At 36.8% G+C, this 26,811-nt stretch overlaps 1 protein-coding gene across 1 annotated transcript in view; it reads left to right on the top strand.

Moving 5' to 3' along the window:
- Positions 1-26,811, top strand: part of FBN2 (fibrillin 2) — a 226,740-nt gene that overhangs the window by 118,550 nt on the left and 81,379 nt on the right. Inside the window, exons 9-19 of the mRNA XM_040241764.1 lie at positions 367-519; positions 3,352-3,585; positions 4,539-4,676; positions 7,081-7,200; positions 8,875-9,000; positions 9,836-9,958; positions 11,584-11,706; positions 17,544-17,696; positions 20,154-20,207; positions 21,772-21,897; positions 23,833-23,958. Coding sequence (XP_040097698.1) covers positions 367-519; positions 3,352-3,585; positions 4,539-4,676; positions 7,081-7,200; positions 8,875-9,000; positions 9,836-9,958; positions 11,584-11,706; positions 17,544-17,696; positions 20,154-20,207; positions 21,772-21,897; positions 23,833-23,958 — 1,476 coding nt within the window. The remainder of the gene's footprint in view (positions 1-366; positions 520-3,351; positions 3,586-4,538; positions 4,677-7,080; positions 7,201-8,874; positions 9,001-9,835; positions 9,959-11,583; positions 11,707-17,543; positions 17,697-20,153; positions 20,208-21,771; positions 21,898-23,832; positions 23,959-26,811) is intronic.

Below are 26,811 nucleotides of genomic sequence, written 5' to 3'. Positions count from 1 at the left end.
CAGTATACATCTGCAGGTCTGCTGGGTGACTGATTGACTAGTCCAGGCTGAGATGGGTTTGTCGCTTTCCTTCATTTGAGCTCTGCGTCTGTCTGGGTGTGGCTTCTTACTGCGTGTGGGCTCATAGCTGCTTCATGCCTCTCCTTTTAGTATACCTGGGGTATGGTGTGGCACAGGTGCTCAGTGAGTATTTGCTTGTAAATAGACAAAAGCATGAATAAATGTGATAGAAATGGAAAGAATGAGCTGTAATAGAAATTAAGTAAAATAATCCCCTTAACTTAGCATCTCCTAACTTGCACAATAAATGATGCGAGGACTCAGGGTAATTCTGTCGTGTCTTCTATTTTCTTCTCCCATGTTTAGATCAGAGAACAGGCACGTGTTTCTCGGGCCTGGTGAACGGCCGCTGTGCACAGGAGCTTCCGGGCAGGATGACCAGAATGCAGTGCTGCTGTGAGCCCGGCCGCTGCTGGGGCATCGGAACCATTCCTGAAGCCTGTCCCGTCAGAGGCTCTGGTGAGCTGTTGGCTGCTCATGTGCTCAGGACACGCCATGGCAGGAAAATTAGTGACCAGAATGTGCTTTCGTGTTTTCCTTAAAGACAGATCATCTTTGCCTTCCTTTTAGTGTCTTCAGGACTTGGGTGACTTTTGTGGGGGTTAGGGTGACGTTGTTTATTGGGATCAGTCTTCGTTCTATTCTTTTTGTTAATATTAGAAAAAACCCTAACCACCGATCATGTATTAACTTTAAGCAAGAATTTTAATAATTATTTTGAATGTCGATATGTAAGTTCATTTTAGAACCTAATCTTCCATTTGAAGCTGGAGTAACAAAGTTTGGCCTTCATTTATTTTATTTTAGGCATACCCTCAGCTTATTGTTTGGAGAAGGAAATGGCAACCCACTCCAGTGTTCTTGCCTGGAGAATCCCAGGGACGGGGGAGCCTGGTGGGCTGCCGTCTATGGGGTCGCACAGAGTCGGACACGACTGAAGCAACTTAGCAGCAGCAAAGGCTTATTGTGCTCCAGTCCTTAAGAGATATTTCCTACCTTTTCTAATGACCTTGAAAATTCAGAATACACTGACTTTTGTCTTCAGAATTCACTGTCATTCACTTTGCTATATTAACTGCTGTGTAGCTGAGGCTATACCAGAAAGTTCTAAGATGAACGAGAAGTAGTTCCTCTTGTTAATATAACATGCATAGTAAAGTGTAGTGTTCATCACATAAAAGTATACTGATAATAGGTTATTACATTGCCTCCATGTTGTAAGTATGAAAAATAATTCAACTTTTTGAAATATGCTTATAAACATACACACTGTATGTTCTGTTATAGAGGAAAAAACATAAGGGCCTTTCTTTCTAAATTTCTAATCCTTGTAATTCCAAAATTGAGTAGTAAAATTTTTTAAAAACCAGAGATAATGCATAGTGTATAATTTTGAAAACTCATCATCCTAGTTATATTAATACTCAAACAATTACTTGAATTAAACAGTTTTCATTTCTTCTTATATGGTGCCCTAATTCTGAGAACAGTTAAGAAAATAAGGCAATTATACATTTTTCCCTCAACTTTGATACTTGGACAAACAATTAGCAGATTTAAAAGCTTGTTAAATGCTGTATTCTGTTAAGAGTCCACATTAGAAAAAAAATTATTCTAAATTACATTAATCCCTTAAAAAAAGAAAAGAGGGAAAATGTGTAGGTATGATACTGATGGAGATTTCAGTAAAACCAAATATAGAATGAATTGCTTAAAGGTTTAATATCCATCCATTCAAGTGAATTTCTTGCAAATGCAAGTTATATCTGGAATTTTATTTATTTATTTATTATTATTTTTTTTTTTTGCTTGTGCAAAACTCCATAACTTTATTTTCAAAAGGTGCTTATATACCCTAAGTTTTACATATAGAAGATACAGAGTCAAGCAGGGGCAGCAGTCCTGACCCTTATCTATACCAGGCTTTCTTTCTGGAAATCTTTCCGTATACAAAAGGTCTCAGGTGATTTACATTATCTTCTGGCCAAGAGGCCTGTTAACACTTTATGGCTCTCTTCCTTAATGAATGTTAATCTCATTTTCCCTGAAGTGTTTTTCTTTAATCTGCATCACCCTGAAAGCTCTAAATAAAGTTACATCCCTGTAGAACAAAGGTGCAGTGGGTTGTAACAAAGAAAGAACTTAACTCAAAGATCTATGTTGCTACTTGTTCTTTCTGTATACCAACTATATTAATTAATGCACTCCCAGGTACACAACAACTAAAGGATATGGAAACTTGACAGCAGCAAGTACCGGTTCCACAATGAAACCCTTAATCAGTTTTAGTCTAATGATTTTTCCTAGAATTTTTTAAGCTTTCTGTGCCTCTCGTGGTTGGGAAGCTGTCAACAATTCACACGCACAGTTGTAAAAATCCGGACAGACCTGTCAGGCAAGTTGGAAAACTATCAGAGGGGTTTGAGCTGAGACACTCCTTTTATATGCAGGAGACTGTTAACTGGAGCTCTAAGTTAACTTTTTCTACAGAAAGGTGGTCAGGGATAGTCCCCTGTTAATGTCAGAGGAGTTGGTGAAAGGCATAATATAGTAAGGCAGACAGATTTTGGTTCTAGGGGTAGATGCTCGAGAAAATCCAGGGGGACCCCTGAGGCCTGATCCCACCTTTGCGTTTTGTCAGGCCCCCTTCCTCATGACCTTTGCCACAGGCGGGATTCCCCATGCTGTTTCCCAGCATGTCTTTGACCGCTGTACTGAACATTCCAGCAAGAATGCAGAAGAAAGTAAAAAGTGGGGAAATGGGAAGCAAGTAGACACCTTTGTTTTCCCTTGTGACACAATAAGCTCAAAAAATAATAAAAAAATTTTTTGGTGTATAGTTGATTTACAATATTGTGTTAGCGTATGAAAACAAAAATGAACATAAACCAATGGGATCAAATGAAACTGAAAAGCTTTTACACAGCAAAGAAAACCATAAACAAAAAGACAAGCATCAGAATAGGAGAAAATGTTTGCAAATGAAGCGACTGACAATGGATTAATGGAATTTTATGAGTTGCACTTAGAGACGTAAAATCAAAGTGTACATATAGACAATTCTTTGGGTATGCAACTCAGTTAAAATATGGCTTACAGATTTCCATTTTTTCCTGAAGCACCCGTATTTTTCCTGCTACTGCTAGCATTGAAAACATTTATCAAGCTAATAACTGACTTATTCATATCATGAAGCATAGATAACCTAAAATGATTATTACAACACACGAATTACCTTTATTATGCAGAAATATACCCATTTGTGTTTAACTGAACTTTCTTCTCTTTTAGAGGAATATCGCAGACTTTGCTTGGATGGACTTCCAATAGGAGGGATTCCAGGGAGTGCTGGTTCCAGACCTGGAGGCGCTGGGGGGAATGGCTTTGCCCCGAGTGGTAATGGCAATGGCTATGGCCCCGGAGGAGCAGGCTTCATCCCCATTCCTGGAGGCAACGGCTTTTCTCCTGGCGTTGGGGGAACTGGTGTAGGGGCCGGGGGGCAGGGGCCCATCATCACTGGACTAAGTGAGTGTTCACTTTGTGTGTAGACTCTTTAGTTTTCCCCTTTAAAAGATACTATAATACCTAATCCTTTTCCCCAAAAGGTGTGTGTGTGTGTGTGTGTGTGTGTGTGTGTGTAGAAACCTACTTTGAGGTCTAAAGCTATATAATATAGTAAAACAGTCTTAGTAAAGTGTTATTTTTATGTTCCATAAACTTTCTAACTTGGAGGAAAGACTGAGTGACCCAGGTTCTCTTTGAAAATAGAGGTGAGAGTGGGATAATATTCCAAGACCAGATGATGCCATTAAAGAGCATTCTTTTTGGTTCCAGTGTATTTCATTTGGCTGCTTGTAGCTGTCTCAATCATACACTCCTTGAATTATTTTCCAGAACCATTTCTCAACTGAGATAAATTGAATATGTCTTGCTTGTGCCTAAACAAATATTATAATGAAATATCTTTTCTTTTCCTCGCCCTCTTTTGTTGAATAACTTAAGAAATTGAGAACTATGGGCTTCTAGCCAGAATTGGCATTGGCGTGCTTGACATTTAAGTTCATTCTTTTTTAAAATAACTGCTCTTGCTAATAATATTTAATGATGTCTTACAGTGTTATGTTTGTTCTTTTTGGCGTATTGCCTGTTTACTATATCTGGATATTCAGCATGGTTACCAAAAAAAAAAAAAAGTGGGAGGCATTCAAATGTACAGTAGAACATTCCTGACATTTTAAAAAGATGACATTATGGGCAAAATTTCCAGATATATAACTTAACAAACACAAGTTATAACCATGTGTCTCAAGAATAGTTTTTAAATTCCAACATTAATGTTTTAATAAAATACAGAATAATGTGGGCTTTTGATATGTACACCTAAATAATGTACTTAAATATCCTTTTAAAAATCGACTTTAAAGAAAGTAATCCATGTTGGAGTGATGGAATATCATTTGTGCTTTGATTTTTCATAGCTATTCTGAACCAGACAATAGATATCTGTAAGCACCATGCTAATCTCTGTTTAAATGGACGCTGCATACCTACTGTCTCTAGTTACCGATGTGAATGCAACATGGGTTATAAGCAGGATGCAAATGGGGATTGCATAGGTAAGTTCATGAGTCTCTCATTCTTCTTAGTTGTTTAAAAAGCTTTTAGACTACAGGAACAAGTAGGGCTGAATATGATTTTGAAGTAAAGCTAATTTCCACGCTGTCTTTCTTGTGTGCTTATGCTTCCATGTGCTTCCTTAACCTACTGCGGAGCTGGACTATTTCAAAAATCCCCTGCCTGGGACTTCCCAGGCTGTCCAGTGGTTAAGACTACACGCTTCCACTGCAGGGGGTGCAGGTTCTATCCCTTGGTCCAAGATCCTACATACTGCGTGACATGGCCAGAAAGAAAAAGAAAAAAGAACCCCCTGTCTTTTCTGGTTCTGAATGTTCGGATTTCTGCCTCTGCCTCTCCCTTTTCTTCCTTCTTCACTGAGTAACACTGGCATCATTAACATGAGCTGTAAGGCAGAGGTTGGGAGGAAGTGGCTGATGAATCTCTTTGGGGCATGTTGAATTTTAGGTGTCTTGGGTATTGACCTGTAGAGGTGTAAGGCTAAGAGGAGTGTTGACTTGAGTTAAAAATTTAGGAGTCAGCAACATATAGGTGATTATTGCAGCCAGGCTGAAAAACAGGAAGAGTTAAAAGATAGCAGGTAGTACAGCTAGAACCCTGTGGACTAGCAACATTAGTAATAATGTTGGTGAGATGGCAAAATAATCTAGAAAATATATATCACTGAAGCCTTGAAAAGGTGTGCTTTCAAGAGAAAAGGAGTTAAGTACAGGCAAAAAAATGAATACAAAGAGGACAAAAACACTGCTGTGTTTGACAATGAAGAGAGTTTTGATGATCTTTTAAGGACAGTTTTAGGACCATGGGGCTTCCCTTGTGACTCAGCTGGTAAAAAATCTGCCTGCAATGCCGGAGACCTGGCTTGGATCCCTGGGTTGGGAAGATCCCCTGGAGGAGGGAAAGGCTAACCACTCCAGTATTTTGGCCTGGAGAATTCCATGGACTGTATAGTCCTTGGGGTCGCAAAGAATCAGACACGACCTGTAGCACTGTCTGCTGAAGGTGATATGGCCTGTTGCACAGACCATTAGTCATGCTTGATATGCTTACTAACACTCTAAACTCTGTCTTTTCTCATTTTGCTTCATTCCTTTGGCTCAGTGAATTGATACTGTCAACCAGAAGCTTAAATGTGAGTCTCAATGGAGGCATCTTTGGATGCCAGGAATCTTTGGATGAATTGAAAAAGTATTTACTCCTGTTTTTCTGTGTTGTTTTTAATTTTATTCACTATAAGTGTTTTTCCCCCCCCTCTGTTACCAGAGAAAGTACAATTGCTTGCAGTCTAGGTGTTTATATTAATGAAGTTGGTGAGTTTGGTACAGTTCCTCTTTTAAGAATATCTGTGAAAGAAGCAATCTGTTTATAAAAATGGTAAAACTGTGAATTGATTTTATTGTTGTGCTCACCAATTTAGCTGAAAATATATATGCTAATGGCTTCTCTATGTCTATGAAAGGGCAAATCATTATGCCCTAACCAGTCAGCCAGGCTTTTAATTCACCGGCATTCAAAATAATACTTAGTGGGCATTGCTTTTTCTAACACAAACATGATTTCTCTAGGATTTAACTAATCCTTGCTGTCCACTTTGTCATTCAGTTGCACAGTCCTTGAATTCTGTGATAAATTTGCATTTGATCAAGACTTGGAGAATTTAAAGAGAGAGCAGTGACATTTCTCACCCTTAGGATCAGAATCAGTATTTCCATAAAACTTGGTTTTATACAAAAAAATCCCTGTGCCAATTTTAAGATCCTAGAGAAACCAGCAACTACCGAATATAATAGACTTTTTTAAAAACTTAATTTCCATTTTTTCACCATCCCGTGTTTTTTGCTTCAAAATATTACCCACGCCTTGATACATAGTTACATATATAAATGAGTTCACAAAAAATAGTTAACAAAAAATTCCATAATTTGTCTGTCTTTTTAAAAACTAATAGAAGTGGCAATGTATAATATAAATATATATCTTTTAAAAATCCTTTAATTAATCTTCTGACTCTGTAGTAAGCCTTAAAGAGGCTATTAACTTGCCCAGATTACTTAGATAATAAACATTTTCTAGCCTCTGGGAACTCATGGCTGTGTCTTCCCCAAACTCATGCTTTTGATCATTGTACATTATTCAAATTGAAAGACCATTATTTCTTGGTTAAAGCAAATTCTCTTGTATTCTCCAATAGGTGATATTTTTGTAACTCTCCAGATGGGCCTCTGTAGTTGAAGAAAGGAATTTTTATTCCTTTATAAATACTCTGCTATTTAGACTATTAGCACTGACTGGCCTTCTCTCAAATTTGGGAGGCCTAAATGTATTTTAAACAAACATTTCTAGAAATGGAGTGAAGTCTGTAATGGTTTCTTTTGCTGCTCACAGATGTTGATGAATGCACATCAAATCCCTGCACTAATGGAGATTGTGTTAACACACCTGGATCCTATTATTGTAAATGTCACGCCGGATTCCAGCGGACTCCTACCAAGCAAGCATGCATTGGTAAGGCATCGTGCTTTCACATATGAAAATGTTCCATGAAATATAGTGACCCAGGCTGTTGAGGTTAAAAGTGAATTTATTCAAGAAAGACATGGAATGAAATAAGTGCTGTTACATTATTACAGATTTACTGTCTGTCACCCTCAAAGTACTCTCTTCAAACATAAATACTTCTTTGCATATGTAACACAGGCAGTGTGGCATCTGGTGTCAGGGAAAAACCTGGTTTATCTTCCTTCCCTAGATCACAGCTTCCTTTCTCCAAGGAAGATCAGTAGCATTACTGCTCTCTGATTAACGGAGTTCAAGATTTATTGTTGTTCTCAGCTACTGTTTCCTTTGAACCTCACACGTAGCCCAATACCACATCGTCACTGCTCTGAATGTGGTTTCACTGCTACACCCACCATCCTCATCCAAATGCTCTACCTCACTGCCGACTCATCCCAGAATTCTTTCGGAAGATAATCCTCCTTTTCCTTTTTTCATTTCCTATTTATCCACTGGCAGTTGTTTGAATCTCTTTATTCCAGCAGTTTTTGTCATGTTGCTCTTAATCCAGATATTCTTTAGTTATTCCATTCTTATTCAGCTCCTTGTTTTGTCTTTTTTAAAATTAATTTTTGATGGACTATAGTTGATTTTCAGTGTTGTGTTAGTTTCAGTGTACAGCAAAGTGATTTAATTATACTTTTACATATATTTGGATTTCCCTGGTGGCTCAGTGGTAAAGAATCCACCTGCAGAGCAGGAGACACAGGTTTGGTTCCTGGGTCAGGAAGATCCCCTGGGGAAGGAAATGGGAGCCCATGGACAGAGGAGCCTGGTGGACTACAGGCTGTGGGGTCACAAGAGTTGTACACCACTTAGTGACTGAACCAGCACCACCATACATATATCCACTCTTTTTAGATTCTGTTCGCATATAGGTCATTACAGAGTATTGAGTAGAGTTCCCTGTGCTATGCTATATGTCCTTGAAGTGAAGTGACGTGACGTGAAAGTCACTCAGTAGTGTCCAGCTCTTTGCGACCCCATGGACTGTAACCTGCCAGGCTCCTCTGTCCATGGAATTCTCTGAGCAAGAATACTGGAGTGGGTAACTGTTCCCCTCTCCAGGAGATCTCCTCGACCCAGGAATCAAACCAGGGTCTCCTGCATTGCAGGTGGATTCTTTACCAGCTGAGCTACCAGAGAAGCGCACAATAGGTCCTTGAGTTTTTTGTTTTACATATAGTAGTGTGTATATGTCGATTCCAATCTCCCGATTTATACCTCCCCACCTCACCCCATTGGTCACCATAAGTTTGTTTTCTGTATCTGTTTTGTAAATAAGTTCTTTTGTGCCATTTTTTTTTTAGATTCCACATATACGCAGTTTCACTTGCTCGACTTTTAAGGTCTTCAACCACTGTGTCAGAAGCAGCTACATTCCAGCTGCACTGTCCACCCTCTTCTACATTCACGTACACCCCATTTCATTTTTCTTTTTCTTCCCTCCTTCAGCTATTATAAGTCAGGGCTGTAGAACTGCTTATACCTACCTATCCAATAAAAAAAAAACTAGTGAGAGATGAACATTTTTCTAAAGAAGCACCATGACCTGGATATTACATGGATTGTCTTATTGATTTTGTGATTATTTTAAAAGACTAATATTGTTAATTTCCCCAGATATTGATGAATGCATCCAGAATGGGGTTCTTTGTAAGAATGGTCGATGTGTGAACACAGATGGAAGTTTCCAGTGCATTTGCAATGCTGGCTTTGAATTAACTACAGATGGAAAAAACTGTGTTGGTATGGAAAGTGCCTGCTCCCTTGCAAAATGTTTTTTAAGAGATATATACACTTTTATTTAGAACCATATAGACTGTTTCCATGAAAGCCATACAGCACATAAATGAGAGTCGTTCACATGACTTAGGTAAAATATAAATACATTTAACAAAAGACTGTTAGTGAAGGGACAGAATTTTTTGGAAATATAATAAATGAATAGTTCATTGCTTCTGGAAATTTCTTGTGTGGCATATGTTAAATTAAAGTAACAATTATTCTTTGTAATTTTTAGCACCTACTGTATTTTGACTGTTGGGGTTACAACACTGATAACACAGAAAAGACCCACCTCCAGTCTAGGGAAGCACAAAAACATTTGATGTATGAGATAATCAAATCTCCAAATTTGTGGTCCTGGTCTAGCCTTGTAGTAAACACCAATACGCCACAGAAATATTCTATTTGCACAGAAGCACATATTTCACCCACTAATCAAAGTCCAGATCATTTCATGTACAGTGAGCTTTCTTGTTGCTTTATTCTCTCATACAATATAAACATCTGATGAAAGAAACAGTAACTTTTTGGTAATCAAAATAAAACTCTATTCATGTGATTCTAATAGAAACTACACACAAAATTTCCTTAATGCTTTTCCTCTATGTCTCTTACACTAAAGGTCCTTCACATTTTCCACACTATTTGCTCTCACTCGGTTGGCATTCATAAGAAAAAAAAAGTCTGTGACCACTTGGCTCATTTATGCAGTAGAATATGCCTGGCAGTTGTTTGTAGGAAAAGGGGGAACTGGTTCCCTCAGGCCAGTTGTGTAAGTCACTCTCTCCTTCTGTAGACCATGATGAATGTACAACTACCAACATGTGTTTGAATGGGATGTGCATTAATGAAGATGGCAGCTTCAAGTGCATCTGCAAACCAGGATTTATCTTGGCTCCAAATGGGCGTTACTGCACTGGTATGTATGGCTCTGAGATAGGAAAGTAACCACGATTGAAACCATCTTTTTTATCTGAATGAATCATGCAAGAATTACTTCAGTTTCTTCATGTGGATTTTGTATTATTCACATCTCTTGGTAATTCAGTACGGCAGGTGTCTAAAGCTTCCTAGAAAAACATACTTTGTGGTCTGTGGAACACCAGTGTCTTTACAAAAATAATAATGGCATAGGAAGAATTAAGGGAATGACAGATTGATTCTAGCAAATCTGGAAAAGACAATGAAGAAATAAGTTCTCTCAACTTTTTACATAAAAAGAGGAAGAAAAATATTGTATTCTTAGAACTAGATTTTCCACTGTCGTTTATTACTGGTTTTGCATTATAACTTTTCCATAAGCTAATTAACATATCATTTGTGACCATATCCATATCTAAAAGCCTTATATTGATTTCATGAAGGAGTAATTTGAATATTTCTAGCAACTATTTTGTTTATAAAACCATTTTGAAGCCCAAGCTCTAGTGGTAACTTTACTAAGCAAAAGATAACTCTTGGAAATAAATGAGACTGCATTATGTTTTATTCACAGTTGGAATTTAATAAGGTGGAACAAATTTTGTAGTTCTACTAAAAAAATAAGTTTTATTCCAGTTTCCTCCTTTTGGACAAAATAAGCTCCATGAATACTTCCTGCCTTCAGTCGCACAAATTGATCTGAATAGCAAATAATACTCATACCCAAACCCTATAATGTCAGTGAAATTCCAGGGACAGTGGACAGAGAAAAATCAAGACTTATTCTTGTATTTCTGAATGAAAGTAGTTTCTTGACTATTCATGAAAAGGAAGTTCGCTATTAAATAGAAATATTGTAGCTTTGCTGATTGAACTCAGAACTGGAATGTCATCTCAAGGTTAGCTAACTTAGATTAATCACAGGATATGAGATTAGCATTCTGTTCCAGTGTGTAGCATTGCATTACAGCCTGTAACTTTTTCAGCATTTCTAACTTAAATATACATAAAAAGATGACCTCAATCTCACCAGTTCCTGCTTTATTGAAACTTTTATTAATTTTTATTACAAATGCTGTAATCCATAAATTTTGAAATGCTCATGATTTGGCAGCTCTGTGTTTTGAATGCTGTTCCCCTTTACGGGGAAGCCATTTAATGGTGGGTTACATTTCATAAATTGAAGCACTTTGAAAATTACAAGAGACTTCAAATTATTTTGTTACTGTGAACTGACTGAATTAATATTAAAACAGCATCTTGCCTTTTATGTATGTGTAAATGAAAGTTAGTTAAAAACATTTACCTTGGTTTTAAGAATTTGTTTCACTTAACTAATTTGAGTTGAATATCATTTAATATTAAACAGAATTGCCAAATAAGTAATGAAAAATGAATTTGTCATACTCTTCTAATGGGTAAAACGATCTGCTTTCACTCAATCTTTCTGAAAATGTGTTTGAAAGAGTTGCATCTGTGTAAAAGATTCGTTGCCACATCTGTGTATTCTTGCACAAGTTATAAATTGAAAACCAAATGTTGATAGTGTACAGTGGTGGCAACAGGTCAACTCTGTAATAAGGTTAGAGTAATGGCCTGGCTTGTGTTCCCCTCTCTGGGCAGATGTTGATGAGTGCCAGACCCCAGGAATCTGCATGAATGGGCATTGCATCAACAATGAAGGGTCCTTCCGCTGTGACTGTCCCCCAGGTCTGGCTGTGGGTGTGGACGGACGCGTGTGTGTTGGTAAGTGAAACATTCTGTAATGGCCCCAGTGACCGAATGATTTTTGAAAATGGAATAAAGGTATATCTATACAATAGAATAATATTCAGCCATAAAAAGGAACGAACGAAATACTAACATACATGAAAACATGGATAAGCTTGAAAACATCGTGCTAAGTGAGAGAAGCCACACACATTTCATTTCCAAATGAAATGTCTGTAAAGGTCTAATTTGTAGAGACTGAGCAGATGAGTGGTTGCTCAGAGCAGAGAGTTTGAGGGTGGTGGGAGAAGAAGGTGATTGTTAAAGGTGTTTATGAGATGATGAAATGTTCTAATATCAGCTAGAACAACGATTGTCCAGCTCTATGAATGTGCTAAAAGCTATTGAATTTATTTACTTTAAGTGGGTGCATTCTTTGTATGTGAATTATATCTCAATAAGGCACCTTTTAAAAAGGGACAAAGAGCCCATCTAGCTCCCTTCAGTAGCCTCTGATGAGATAGAAATGCTAGAGAAGGAAAAAAAATTGTTCTTTACCAGTGTCCTTCTTATTGTTAGATAACCGTGTCTCTCTGGTGGCTCAGACAGTAAAGAATCTGCCTGTAATGCAGGAGTCCTGGGTTCAATCCCTGGGTCGGGAAGATCCCCTGGAGAAGGGAATGGCTACCCACTCCAGTATTCTTGCCTGGAGAATCCCATGGGTAGAGGAGCCTGGCAGGCTATAATCCCTGGGGTCGCAAAGAGTTGGACACAAGTGAGAGACTAACATACTACATACGATGGATACATGCTTTATAATTAGTGAGACGTGAAACAGGGATAGCAGTTGTATTTAAATAAACTCTTATTTTTATCCAAACAATATTTATTTTTGTCATCTGAGCTTTAACATTTTAAAAACATGTTGTGTGTGTTAGTCGCTCAGCAGGCAGGTTCTTCACTGTCTGAGCCACCACGGAAGCCTTTTAAATTCTATTTTTATACAATCTTAAAGGTTAATTTCATTTACAGTTATTGCAGAATATTGGCTCTATTCCTCATGCTGTGCAGTACATCCTTAAACCTGTCTTACACCCATAGTTTGTATCTCCCAGTTCCCCATCCCTATGTTGCCTCTCCTCCCATCCTCACTGGTAACCACCAGATTGTTCTCTATATCTGTGAGTCTGCTGCTTTTCCCAAACAAAATTTTAAATGTAAATAATTTATATGTTAGAACTTCAACTTATATCAAAAGTTGGAAATGTTTCTAAATAGTTATTCAGTGCTGTGTAATGATAGAAACGAGGAAAGAGTATGAGAGAGAATGTATATTTTATTTGAAACCATTCATCATTCCTCTTGGGAATAATTCCTACTTTTGAGTGAGCAGGCATCAGCTTTAAAGAGGCAGGCAAAACGAAAATATCTTTGGCATTCAAAAACCCAACCATTATGTCCTAATGATATCAAGAGCAGAGGGAGTAGTTGTGAAAATACATTGAATGCCATATTCTCTCCAAAGCACTTCCATGAAAGTGAATTAGCCGTTGTGCACCATCTATTTCTCAGGTCATAGAGTAAAAGACAGACATACTCAGTGGTTTAAAAGTATTATTTGAGAGAAATGAAATTCTTTCTCAGACATAGCTGGTTATACTTTATTCTTAACCTATGGGAATCAAAACATTTGGATTCTGAAGGTTATGTAAAAAAAAATGAAGAAGAAGCAACCGCAGATGGAAATAATCTGTCCACTTAAAGTTTCATCCACTCTATCCAGGCTAGGATTTATTTCAGCTTACACGATTGTCAGCACTTCTTTCAGGACTATTTCAAATACAGTAACTAGAAGAATGTAGCTCCTTTCTGCTTAAAGGGCTAAAATATTTTCAGTTGCTTTTTTCCTTTATCTAAATGGTTTTGCTGAAATCTATGATTAGTTCAAAACCAGTTTTGGAGGGAGAAATGATTTTTCTTTTAAGCAACCGACATATGAATAGTTGTTAGGAATTCAGTGTTCAAACACAAATATTCATTCTCTTGTCCACATACAGAAAAAGCATTAGAATTTTTGGGGAATCCCTCTCCAGTTTTTCACAGTTGTAATTACTTAAACTTTTTAAAATAAAAACACCATTTGTTCTGTGCGTAAAATTATATAGCTATTCCTTTAACATGCTAGATCTTCTGCCTTTTGAGATGCTTTTAGATGCATTGATTGTTGAGGTTAGAGATGAATCATTACTATGAATTATTATTAGAGTTGGCACTTTAATTTTAGATTTCATTCGTTTGTTCATTTTTGTTTACCTATATACCGAGATGGGGTTTTTTATTTTCAGAAAATTAAACTACTGTTGTAACCAGGATATTGAAGAAGCATGATTCACAGACAGAATATGAACAAAAGGCAACTGTATTTTGTTTTTCTCAATCCTTTCAAAACATATTTTTAATTATTCAGTGGGAGCAGTTTATCTAATAAGGAGGAAAGCTTAGGTACCCCCAACTTTACAGTTTTTAGATGGCAGAAATTTATAAGACGGCTTGAGGTAATGAAAACTATCTGGAGTTAGCAGTTAGAATGTCCAGTGATGTATAATAGTCAGTATTCTGAACTTGAAGTTATGACTTCCCTTCCCAAGCTCGCACCTTCGTGAGCTTGGGATGTTTCTGACTCTACCAGAGCAGTCAAAGCACAAGGAGGGAGGCAGGAAGGCAGCCGCACTGGCACTCTCCTAGGGTTACTTCAGGATTTCTGGGCTTGACTCAAGTTTAAGCCAACTTCGTCCTCGGGAGTGATTTCACGAGGGTGTCAAGAGCCTTGACCCGCCCGTGAGGAGACGCACTTTCTTCCTGGGGCTGCTCCTGGCCCAACCCCAGGTCTGTGCCATCCACTTTAGACAGACTGCCCCTAATGGTGTCTCGTTTCCTCTCTCTGTGCATTCAGTTTAGAGCCTCCAGTTGGTGTGACCCTCATCTAATCCACAGGACATGCCACCCTTTGCCCTGTGAACTGAGTGAATAGAGCTTGCTCTTGCCTTTGTCCTTTGATTCTGCAGTGGGAAGAGCAGCCACTCTCCTCTGTGTGCTAGGGGTCCCTGACAGAGTTTGGTACAAATTCTTCAAGCTGTTCCCAGTCAAGCTCTTTTCTCTTGCCCAAGGGTGAAGATGGAAGGATGCCCAATTTGTAATCTGGCTCTTGCCCCCCAAAAAAATCCTCCTCAAAAACTCTTAATTGCCTCTCTCTAAATTGTATCCTGGATATTGGGAGGGGTTTAAGAACCTGGCAACGAATTTTCCATTTCTACTTCGTTCAGGATGGAGGCTCAAAATTCACCTCGTTATGTGTTATTTAGCACCATGAGATTTCAGCTTAAATTTCCTTTTTAACATCCTGTTATGTTAGCTTAAGAGTATGTCAGCATCTTCATGAACACTCTTTGACAGTTCTGTCGGCTAAAAGGTTAATTTTTGCTCTTTACTCTAGTTCTGCCTTTATACTAATTGTGTGGCCTTAGGCAAGAAGCATTACCTCCCTGTGCATCCTTTCCTCACTGGTTGTTTTTGAGGATTAAATAGGTTAATATTAGATTTATTGATATAAATCTTGAATGATGTCTGGCACGTAACACATACCCAATAAGTAGACTATTACAATTACTACTGTTTTGTTAAATCAGAACAGTAGTGTTACATTAAACAATTGTCTTAAGAGTTGCTGCTTTGAGCTATAAAGAAAAGTTGACACTGAAAAATGAGGAATAAAGTAAAATTAGCATTTGTGTCCATACATACTTTACCTTTGGTAAATACAGAGGTAAAGCATGCTAATTATCTGAGAAAATCCTTCAGCAATTCCAGTCTTTAAGAAAGAAAAGACATGGAGAAATTTGATACCACATGGAAAAGGCATATCGTAGGATTTAAGTTTGCTCACCAACCAAAACATTCGTGTGAGCTCGTAGTGATGGTACTGCTGCTGACGGTGTCTCTAATCCTGTCTACTGTGAATGTTGACTTGGTTACACTGAAGAGAATAAAATGAACTAGAGCTCCAATCTGGGGTCTTTGAAAAGCGAAAACTCAACTGTTTTTATCAAAGGTAGAAGTGTGTATCATAGGCTTTTTATTGACTTGCTTCTAAAAATTGCCCCTGGCTTATGTTCTCAGCATGAAAACAGAAATAACTTTGACCATTCTGTGATGCCTTTTGAGATAAGGGGGACCATCCTAAGAACTCACAAAAATCTTACTGCAAGTCATGAATTACATTGTTTTTGCAAGTATTCATCATTGTGTTGAGTCCTATACTTGTGTGTAACTCAGAGCTGACCCTCCCAAACGAGGTCATAGCAGAGGCAGAAAGGAACAGCACTTATACTCCCCAGGGTCAGTGTGGGAAAATCTCTTCCATTTGAGCATACACACATCTCTGCTTCATGCAGCCACACATCCATCTCATTGTTTTAACCAGAAAAAACACCAGATCACAGGACATAAGTACTTTGCATAGCAAGCAGATAAAATAAATTATTTCTAACAAGTTATTAATAATTATAAATATTTATAATAATGGTTATCTCTTTGATGGAATTACTATATAATAGACTGCTTAAAACTCTACTTCTCTGGCCTGTATGATGATCTGAGTTTTGTTTTTTTTTAATAGTTACCATTTACCATCTCATAAAGTTGTCCTGTATTTTATGAGAATTTACATGAGCACAGTAACCAGGTTATGTGTCTTCAGGGTATAATTTGACATAGTAGAAAGAAGAATTGCTTTGGAGGTCATACAAGCCTGTGTCTGAATTTCAGCTCAGGCAGCGGGTAGTCTAGGCCTTGGAGGTACTTACGTCATGCCTCTGAACCTCACCTTCCTCATCTACGAAAAGTGGATAATGATCACTAGCCTATGGAGTTGTTGAATGTTCAATGACATAATGTCTATAAAGCAACAGGCACAGCACCACAGACACATAGTAGCAGTAATTATTTACAGAACTGGATTTGTTGAGAGTCAGAGATTAAAACATAGTCCTAACGGAGCTTCCCTGGTGGCTCAGTGGTAAAGAAGCTGCCTGCCAGTGCAGGAGACGTAGGTTCGATCCCTGGTCCGTGAAGATCCCACATGCCCTGAAACAGCTAAGCACACACCACGGCTACTGATCCTGTGCTCTGAAGCCCAGGAGCCTCAGCTGTTGAGCCTCGGCGCTGCAACTGCCGAAGCTCGAGTGCCCTAGAATCCGAGCTCTGCGTCTGCAAATGCGGAGCCCATGCGCCACAACTAGAGTAGCCCCCACTCTCCATAACTAGAGAAAAGCCCACACAGCAGTGGAGACGCAGCATAGCCCAAAATAAAGAAAGAAATCATAGCTGCAACAGTGAACTGGGGCTTGAAAAGACAGACTTCCTATCTCAGAAATCTGAAGAGAGAAATTTCATCACCAACAGCGTCATCGCAAGATAGTCTAACTGCACAGCATTTCATTGTTCATAAGAACTTCTAAAATAGAAATAATATTAAGTATAGTCAGTGATTAGAGGTCTAAGTCTTGTTTATAGCTGTGGAAATATACCTGGGTCAATGAGGGGGCCTGTGAGGATAAGTGGGATAATTGATGCTTGTGTAACGCGTAAAAATTATTGGAGAAAAAAATGGTTCGTATGCATTTATTCTCTTCCTCTCACAATAAACATTTGTTGGTCTCCTAATGCTATGAGATGCTGAAGATACAAAGAAAGAGAGACGTGGCAGATGCTACCCAGAGCTTCCCATGTACTGGCCACTTAAGTTACAAGAAGCCTTCTGTTTTGAAATCTCTTTGTCTCTGTATCACTATCTCAAGTCGTCGTTTTCTCCTCAGACACGCACATGCGTAGTACATGCTACGGTGGGATCAAAAAGGGAGTGTGTGTGCGGCCCTTTCCTGGCGCCGTGACCAAGTCTGAATGCTGCTGTGCCAATCCAGACTATGGTTTTGGAGAGCCCTGCCAGCCATGCCCTGCTAAAAACTCAGGTAGACACCTTTGCCAGTTCCTTACCTGAAAAGGAATCTATCTAAGCTAACATTAGATAGTGGGTCAAAGAGTACCTCAACTCTGAAGTGTTTTGTCTATCTTTAATGAAAGGAAAGAAATCCAAATCTGTGTTGATATGTGAGGCATATAGTAAGATCTGGCTTATATTTACTTATGATCTCTAGGGAAAGAGAACACATAGTGAATAGGAAAATTTATCTTTTGATCCAATTATGACCGTTAAACCAGATTCTTGATGTGAATATGCTAGCCTCAAAGTCTTTCATCTCTCATCATTCTGAAGATAAATAGCATAAAATTTACTTACCATTTTCAAGGTTATGATAAGTTCATGAGAACCTGATTTTATTTATTTTTAATTTTCGTGCAGAATGGTATTAGGATGCAGTCTATAGAAGTTTGGTCTATGAGGAATCTATCAGTAGTTCCAAAAAGTAATAAATTTCTTTCTGAATGTTACCATATGTTACAGGCACATTAAATGGTTTAATTTGACTATTCTGTGACTGGTTATTCATATTTTTATGAAAACTGTATTGAATAGATATAAGTACAGCAGGGACTCAAACTCAGTCTCTCTTTTTTTTTTTCCCTTTAAAGTCAAGAAGAGTTGAAAATATAGGTAGGCAAATATATAAATTATAATTTAGTATGATTGCTGCCTTGAAAAGAAACCTAAGGAGCCAGGAGAGCACAGAGGAAGGAGCAGTTCCTGGGGAGACTGGGAAAGACTGCAAAGCAGGATGTATACTTACTTTGGTCTCAAAAAAAAAAAAAAAAAAATAGAATTTCCTAGGTAGAAAATGGAAGAAATGCATTCTAGCAAAGGAAGTGGCTGGTAATTCTGTTAAAAAATACTAAATGGACTGTTCAGACCTTAGAAAGTCAGTTTAGCATCCCTGTGGAAGAATTACTGAGTATGACATTTTTTTAAAAAAGGAGTTAATGAAGTATCTTAATATATCTAAGTGAATTATGCTTATTATGAAAGAATATGCATATTATTTGAGAAAGGAGTAATGAAGTATCTTAATGTATCTAAGTGAATTATGCATATTATAAAAGAAGTATAAAAATTGATAGCTAGACTAGATAAAAGGATCAGTGAACTAATAAAATGAGTCTAGGAACAATTGTAAGTATAAATGGGATTATAGAATACAATAAAGGTGACATTTAGATCAGTAAGAACAAATTGAACTAAAAGTAATGAATATTGTTGATAAATATTGGAAAAAATATGAAGGTAGCTCCCTATATTAAATGTTGCAAAATAACTTTTTTGTAGAAGATGCAAACTTTTTGTTATCTTGTAATGATAAAGGACTCTCAAAACAGACCCCAAAGACTAAAATACATGTATGAATTAGAAAAATATTTTCCTTAATTTATAAGGAATTTACATTAATCAATAGGCAAAGTTGAAATCCTCTATAGAAAAAAGTACAATGTGCACAAAACTTCACAAAGCAGAAGTGCAAATGATAGAGTGCCACATAAAAAGATGCCTAATCTGTTTAAAATTAAAAGAAAATTTTTTAAAGTGTCATTTTTGTTTTATAGATTGGTAAAAATGATTGATTCTCCCCACTGTTGGGAAGGTTATACCAATATGGGTATTCTCTTACACTACTGCTGAAAATGTAACCTGGGATATTTTGGGAGAGGAACACTATCAAAAAGAAACAAACTTTGAGCAGTTTTACTTCTAAGATATTAACCTAGTGATATTTTGAAATTTGTATTATTTATTATATCAGTAATTGCCAAAAGTTGAACAAACCTAATTTCATCATTAAGAGATTGAATGAGTGCAATACATCACATAACTGAGAAAAAATATTAATCTATTAAATGGGCTATTATGTGAAATGTCTGTTTTAGAATACAGAGGGGGCCTAAGCCTACTCCCCCACTTATAACCTCTGTGATCTGAGCATGTTACTTCCCATCTCTATTCCAACTTTCTTGGCTATAAAAGAGGGAAAAAACAGTATCTAGTTAGTGGTCTTGGGAGGATTAAATAAATTATTAGATTCAAAATGCTAAAACAGTGTCAGGCATATTACATAGTAAATGCTACTTATTATATATGTTTCCTGTTATTATTGAGAGAAGAAAAAAAAGCTTAAAACCAATCTCTATAATACAATTCAGATTTTTTTTTAAGTTTCCATAAATAGAAAATATTTGTAATATTTATCAATATATTAATGATATTTAAGGTGATAATCACGTTTGCTTTTTTTACTTTTTTATGCTTATCTCTGATTTTGGAACTCTTAAAATAATTATGTGCTAGAAAATTGTGATTTGTTTTCAATTTTAAGTTATTTCAGATAATTCTTTTAAATGATAGTTTTGGAGTTATGAAAGTGACTTGTGTATGATATAATTTAGAGCTTTTGATTTCTCTGTGTGTTTTTATCTTACAGCTGAATTCCATGGCCTTTGTAGTAGTGGAGTAGGTATCACTGTGGATGGAAGAGGTAACTATTCAATTCTCAATCTTATAATAAGCATATCTTTATTATTATTATATTATAGATATGATATATTTATATTATAAAATATGTCCATGTAATGTAGTAAGATAAATTTTCTTCTAGAAGAGTGGTTAAAAGCTAGATGATATTAAGCAGTATGTAGATGTTCATTGTTATGCTTAGTAGATAAATAATTATCTGTTAAATATGTGGTATTAAAAATGTCACTAACAAATTACAGCCATGATTTTATGGATACCTTGCTTAAGAAGAAGCTGCAGTTGGTTAAAAAAAAAAGGGAGTCAGTTTGAAGAAAAAATGTAAAATAATTGCACTGACATAGTTTAAACAAAAATAATCTGTAAGAGGTATTTGATATGGATCTTTAAGAGATATTTGAGACATACTGCCCTAAAAATAAATTGACTATTTATGGCTGGGAATATACTAAAATGTTTCTATCCATCTATAGAAGTACAAAGTTTCAATGAAGTTTTCTTCTTTTAAATTTAGCACTATGATAAACAAAATTCCAATATGGAATTTGAATATTAAGTACATATGTGTTTATACTTTTAAAGTTATTTTATATGTTAATATAGTATCCTTTGTTGTTTTAAATAAAACGGTAGGGTGCTGTTCACCTTTAGTTTGCATAAATATTCCTCTACTTTCATATTTGATGAGACTTTAGACAAATTATAGATTAATGGACAGTAAACATCACATCTTTGCAAAGAACATCAGAAACAAGAGTGAAAAAGCAAACTTTTACAAAGCTGCTTCTCTCAAAAACCAAAAGACTGACATTTCTGGAGTATTTAAGGCTTCCTAAATTCTAGAAAACAATAGTTACTGTTAAAATTTGAGCATAGTGGTCAAAATTTTGTACACCATTTTTTATTCCCTTTCATCATTGCCCCCACAGCAGAGCCAGCTGCCCCATTGGAACTTAGTGGCTTCTCATATAAGCACTTCATTCCTAAAGTCCCACTTCCTGTCATGACAGAGAGTAGTCCTATTCATGGCTTGTAAAACATTGTGTTCTCAAACATCCACATTTGAACTGACCTCTCCATCAATTTCAGTTTATCAACAAGGAGAAACATTTACTAAGTATCATATTGCTTAGTTAACTATAAAAAATGATAATAAAATAGAAATATTCCATGCCTTTGGAACCATAAAATTATATAGAAATCCTAATAAATCTTTGCCTTTTAATTAGATGGTTATAGTACCTATCAAGTTGAGTTTTCCTTTGGGTTTTGAGCCAACAGCCTATAAATTTCTTTATTAATTTTATCATAAATGCCAGCACATTACATGGCTTAATTCTTTGAGTTTCTGCCAGTTCCCTTCACTTTTCATTTTTACCAGGGAAGTGTCCCATACCTCTTGATTTTGTTCTCACTCCTCATTTTCATTTCTTTTCTCTTTCTGAATATCAGCCAATTGGAGGGTTGCAGGGTTAAACACTATGGGTTTTGAGTGATCTTTACTGGACATACATGTTTCAACAGACCGTGAGTGACTGTGAGCATTAAACTTTGAACATTTAATGCAGATATCAATGAGTGTGCTCTGGATCCTGATATATGTGCCAATGGAATTTGTGAAAATCTACGTGGTAGTTACCGGTGTAATTGCAACAGTGGCTATGAACCAGATGCCTCTGGAAGAAATTGTATTGGTAAGTTATTGGTTTTATTATGCAGGAGCCTTTTGTGTAGTTTAATCCCATGGATCATAGGAATCAAACTATAAATAAGTGAGTAAAACTAGAGGTCTTACAGTTTCTCTTGTTTCCTTTTTAGTATACGGATATAAAAATATTGGAATCAAATACTGTTAAATAGTAACAGACTTTTTAGTGCACAATTTAGTATTAATATTTAAATTAGGTTTTTTCCCCAGATGAATGGACACATACTCAATTACTGGCCTGTTTTATCTGCATCTATCTTAATCTTATAATAATTTACTAGGAAATGGGATTCAAAAATTAACAAGGTGGTATGTATGGATAATATACTACATTAAGAAAGTTAAATATTACAGGTTGACTTGGAAAGAAACAGTCAATTGCTGCAACATATCCAAATATGATAAATGAGATGGATATTTCCTTTTGTAAATTTATAAGGAAATGTTTGAAAAACCTCAAGTACATAATTCTTATATTCAAGAATTTATGAAAAATCTAGATTTTTCCGGCAGAGCACTTGAGTCCACTTTTACAAAATGAATGTTAATCGATCCTTCATTATATATAATAATTTTTACATCTACCACTAATGACTCAAATACAAGTCTTGATGATTATGATTAGAAAGAAATATATTTTTCCATGTTTATGGTTTTGAATTTTATTACTGATATATGTTACTATATATCCATCTCACCTTGGGTTGAAGATACGCATATAATGGATGTATAAATTTATATTAAATATCATGCACTTACAATAGATTTTGATACCTGCTGGCAAGGGCCCCAGCCAGAGATTGTTGGACACTTATAAACCTATGCAAACCACCTGGTTTTTATTCCCTAAAAGCAAAGTCACTTCCAGCATAGCATCTAAGTACAGCTGAGCTCATGGGTACCCTACTGAAAACAAGGAAATTCAATGAACATTCACACACTGAACACAGTTCATGGCAATGCTCAACTCTTTAAAGTAGGTACATACATAATTTTAATAAAATTAAAACTAGATTTTGAAAATAAAAAAACCAAATTTCTATTTTAGTTTGCTTAGGTCTGCCCTAACAGAGTACCCCAAATGGGGTTACTTAAAACAATGGGAATCGATGTTATAGTTTGGGAGTCGAAAGTCCAAAATCGAGGTGTCAGTGGGACCATGCTCTCTCTAGGGGAGAATCCTTCCTTTCCTCTTCTAGGGGAGAAGGGCTCGGTGGGAGAATCCTTCTTTTCCTCTTCCAGGCTCAGGTGTTTGCAGGCAGTCTTGAGCATGGCTCAGTTTTTAGATGTGTCACTCTAGCCACATGTCTGTCTTTCCCCTGTGCATCTTCACATCAGCTTCGCTCTGTATGTGTCTGTCCCTGGGTCATAATTTCCCCTTTATTGCAGTCGTTGGTGTCCATACCTATACAGGAATACAACCTACCCAAAGGATCTTATTTTAGTTTGATTACTCTACTTAATAATCCTGTTTCTAAATTAGGTCACATTCTGAGGTACTGGGGGTTAGGGATTCAAAATATTTTTTGAGAGACACATTTCAACCCACAGCATGTATCGATGGATAAATTGTGATTTGGCCTCTTGATAAAGTGTATAATCTTGGGGGAGACTATGATGAAGCTTAAAATGTAATACTACTGCAGGTCAACAAGTAAATGAAGAACAAAGTAGTAATGTGCCTTTTCCAAAGCATTGACACACATCCCAAGGACTTTAGAACATCTGAAAAGTAAGCACAAGATTGTTCCATTTGAGTAAAATGTATTTTGCTTAGGGCCAAGGAATGTGCTTTGGGTACAAAGAGACAGAGTAAGGTATGGGATGAGGAAGAAAAACAAATAACAAAATTAAAACATTTTGAACACTGTACTGTTCGTTTCACTACGTGTGTCTCCTGTCTTCTCACGGTGGCTTCCAGACATTGATGAGTGCCTAGTAAACAGACTGCTGTGTGACAATGGTCTGTGCCGAAACACACCTGGGAGCTACAGCTGCACCTGCCCACCTGGCTATGTGTTCAGGACTGAGACAGAGACGTGTGAAGGTGAGAGCCACTTTTCTTCATTGTGAGTAGTAAGCATCTTAATATGCATGAACCTCAAATACATTATGAAGCAATAGAGCAAAAAGAATGTTGTTTGAATATGTTTCAAATTTTACAATCTCAGCTAATCTGCCAGTTTTAGAAATAGCATGTATCTAGCCCAGTTTATAAATACCATCAGTTTTGTCCCATAGAGAAGAAATATCAACACACATTTTGAAGTTGATGAAAATAAGTGAAAGAAGCCAGTTTGTTTCACTTGCTGATAAAATGTCAGATTTTTGTTTGGTTTTCCCTTTTTAAAACCAATGTAACACATTAGCCTAGGAGAACCTGAACTCACAACAAAGTCACCTCTTAGGCATTTTATTTATGAAATGATTGATAGACCTCAGAGGTTGGCCCAGAAAATAGGCCAACCTGTACTTGAGGCCTGAGTAAAAATGGTCACCTAAATGAAATTTATAGTCCAAGAAAATTGTCCTTTCCCTTTGAAAATTTAAGTTATGACTTGGATTTAAGGATCATGACTTGCTGTTTAAAAAACCTTCCTTTTCTTTTAAGCTCATTTTTCTGCAGTGGAAGTTATATGAATATGTTAAATGCTTCAGAAAGGCCCCATTTTCAGTGAGATACTAGCTAAGCTATGAGTATCTTCAATTATATTCCTGTTCCTTGATCAAAGTACTGTGTATTTCAGGATAATTTGCTGTATGACTACTGGTCATTGTTCCTTTTCAGTTGCACTGTGTGGGCCTACAGAAGTATCCCATGACATTCTCAAATCCACTAACTACTTCTGAATAGTAACTTAAAAAAAAAAAAAAAAGATTTCATCTTTAGTTATTTGGAATAGCCCTTTTTTATCTATTAAAGTATTTGTTTCCTGGTAACTTCATAGTCAAAGAAACTGCAATAGTAATATTATGCAAAAAGTTGTTAACATTCTTTTTTTCTTATTGTTTAACTTCAAAGCATTCTTATCAACAGAAACAAATTAGGACTCAAACAAGATGCCTAAATACAGACGACTCAGCTGAAGTCAATGAAATGCAATTACAAAGTGCAATTCTGAGTTTGGATTGAATTTGAGGGACCAGTGAAAAACAGTAATTAGCCTGAAGAGAGAAAAAAAGGAAAGAAAAATGAAAACCTCAGTATAAAATGCAGTTTTTCTAAACTTAGTTCGGATAACTGTTGAGTTCCCCTCCTGTCCACACCTTTTTCAGGAGCTCCTCAAAGAGAAGCATACTTTCCATTCCTGACTAAAGTACTTGAAGATTCATTCATCTTGTCCATAGATGAACAGAGACATCTGTTAGTATTTTTTTTGTCTTAGTATCTTTTTTCATTAGTCCAGGCTTCCCAAGTGTATGCATCCAGAGTTTTTATCTTTTAGCACCCATAGCCACTCTCCTTGGGCTTCTCCAATGGCTTAGGGGTAAAGAATCTGCCTGCAATACCCGAGATGCAGGAAATACAGGTTATTCCTGGGTCAGGAAGATCCCCTGGAGAAGGAAATGGCAAACCACTCCAGTATGTTAGCCTAAAAAATCCTATGGACAGAGGGGCCTGGCAGGCTGCAGTCCAAAGGTTTGCAAAGAGTAGGACGTGACTGAATGTGGGCCCCATCCCCTCAACACCTTTTATCCTTCAGAATTGCCATGAGAAATGCATTTTGTAAAAGAAAAAAATTCCACGCCATGAGTTTACTCTGTGAGTTTTTGGGGAGGGTAGGAGAAGGGATTTCAACAATTGTGTTTCCTTTTGTTTTTATTCCTGACTTTCTACACCTCCTTCCGACTGCCCTTTTCCAGTTTTATCTATTGCCTATTGGGGTTGTCTATTGTTAAATGTTAGGAAGCTCTGAAAGCAATAATAACTTAGGATATCATCTTCATTTAACTGAGAAGCTGATGACTATGAGAACTGGTTTCCCTGTCCAGTGACAGTACCCTTTTATGCCATTGTAGGGGAGACACAACAGGGAGCTATATGGATGGTGTCTGATTCAGTTTGGTCAGTTTGGTTTGAATAACAGATTGTCAATATTTATAGCATATTGCTTCCATTTTGACAAGTAAAATGAACTTGAAGCATACTAAGAGGTGAAATATCAAAGCATAAATAAAAGGGATTCACCCACTTAGGTGAAAGTGAAGAGTGGTGTTTAATAGTATGGCATTGCTATGTTTAATCGCTCAGTTGCGTCTGATTCTTTGTGACCCCACGGACTGTAGCCCTGCAGGCTTCTCTGTCCATGGGGATTTTCCAGGTAAGAATACTGCAGTGGGTTGCCATGCCCTCCTTCAGGGGAATCTTCCCAAACCAGGGATCAAACCCAAGTCTCCCACTCTGCAGGCAGATTCTTTACCATCTGAGCTACCAGGGAAGCCCAAGAATACTGGAGTGGGTAGCCTATCCCTTCTTCAGGGGATTTTCCCAACCCAGGAATCAAACCGGGGTCTCCTGCATTGCAGGTGGATTCTTTACCAGCTGAGCTACCAGGGAAGCACCAGTATGACATTAGATGATTACATAAGTATTAATGCATAGTAATACCAAATCAAGAAGCAGTGATGGTTTAAAAGCATGGTCTTTATTTGTTTTGCCAAAGAATAATTGTCCCTGATAAACTAGCCTTTTCTTTAATATGAAATATGTTTTATATCTGACATTTATAAGAAAGAAGTTCATGTTATGTAAATAAAAGAGAAATGATAGAGAAATATTTGGGTTCTAGCCTTATGACATTGGTGGAAATAAAAATGATTTACTGTGAAAAACTTAACCAGATAAGTGTTATTTCTACGCTTTCATCCCACTATTAAGTTATTTGCATTTTATTAAGTG

This window comes from Oryx dammah, unplaced genomic scaffold (genome assembly GCF_014754425.2).
Source record: "Oryx dammah isolate SB20612 unplaced genomic scaffold, SCBI_Odam_1.1 HiC_scaffold_5, whole genome shotgun sequence".
Classification (NCBI taxonomy): domain Eukaryota; kingdom Metazoa; phylum Chordata; class Mammalia; order Artiodactyla; family Bovidae; genus Oryx; species Oryx dammah.
The sequence above is the reverse complement of the archived record's forward strand: the minus strand, read 5'-3'. Positions and strand labels throughout refer to the sequence as shown.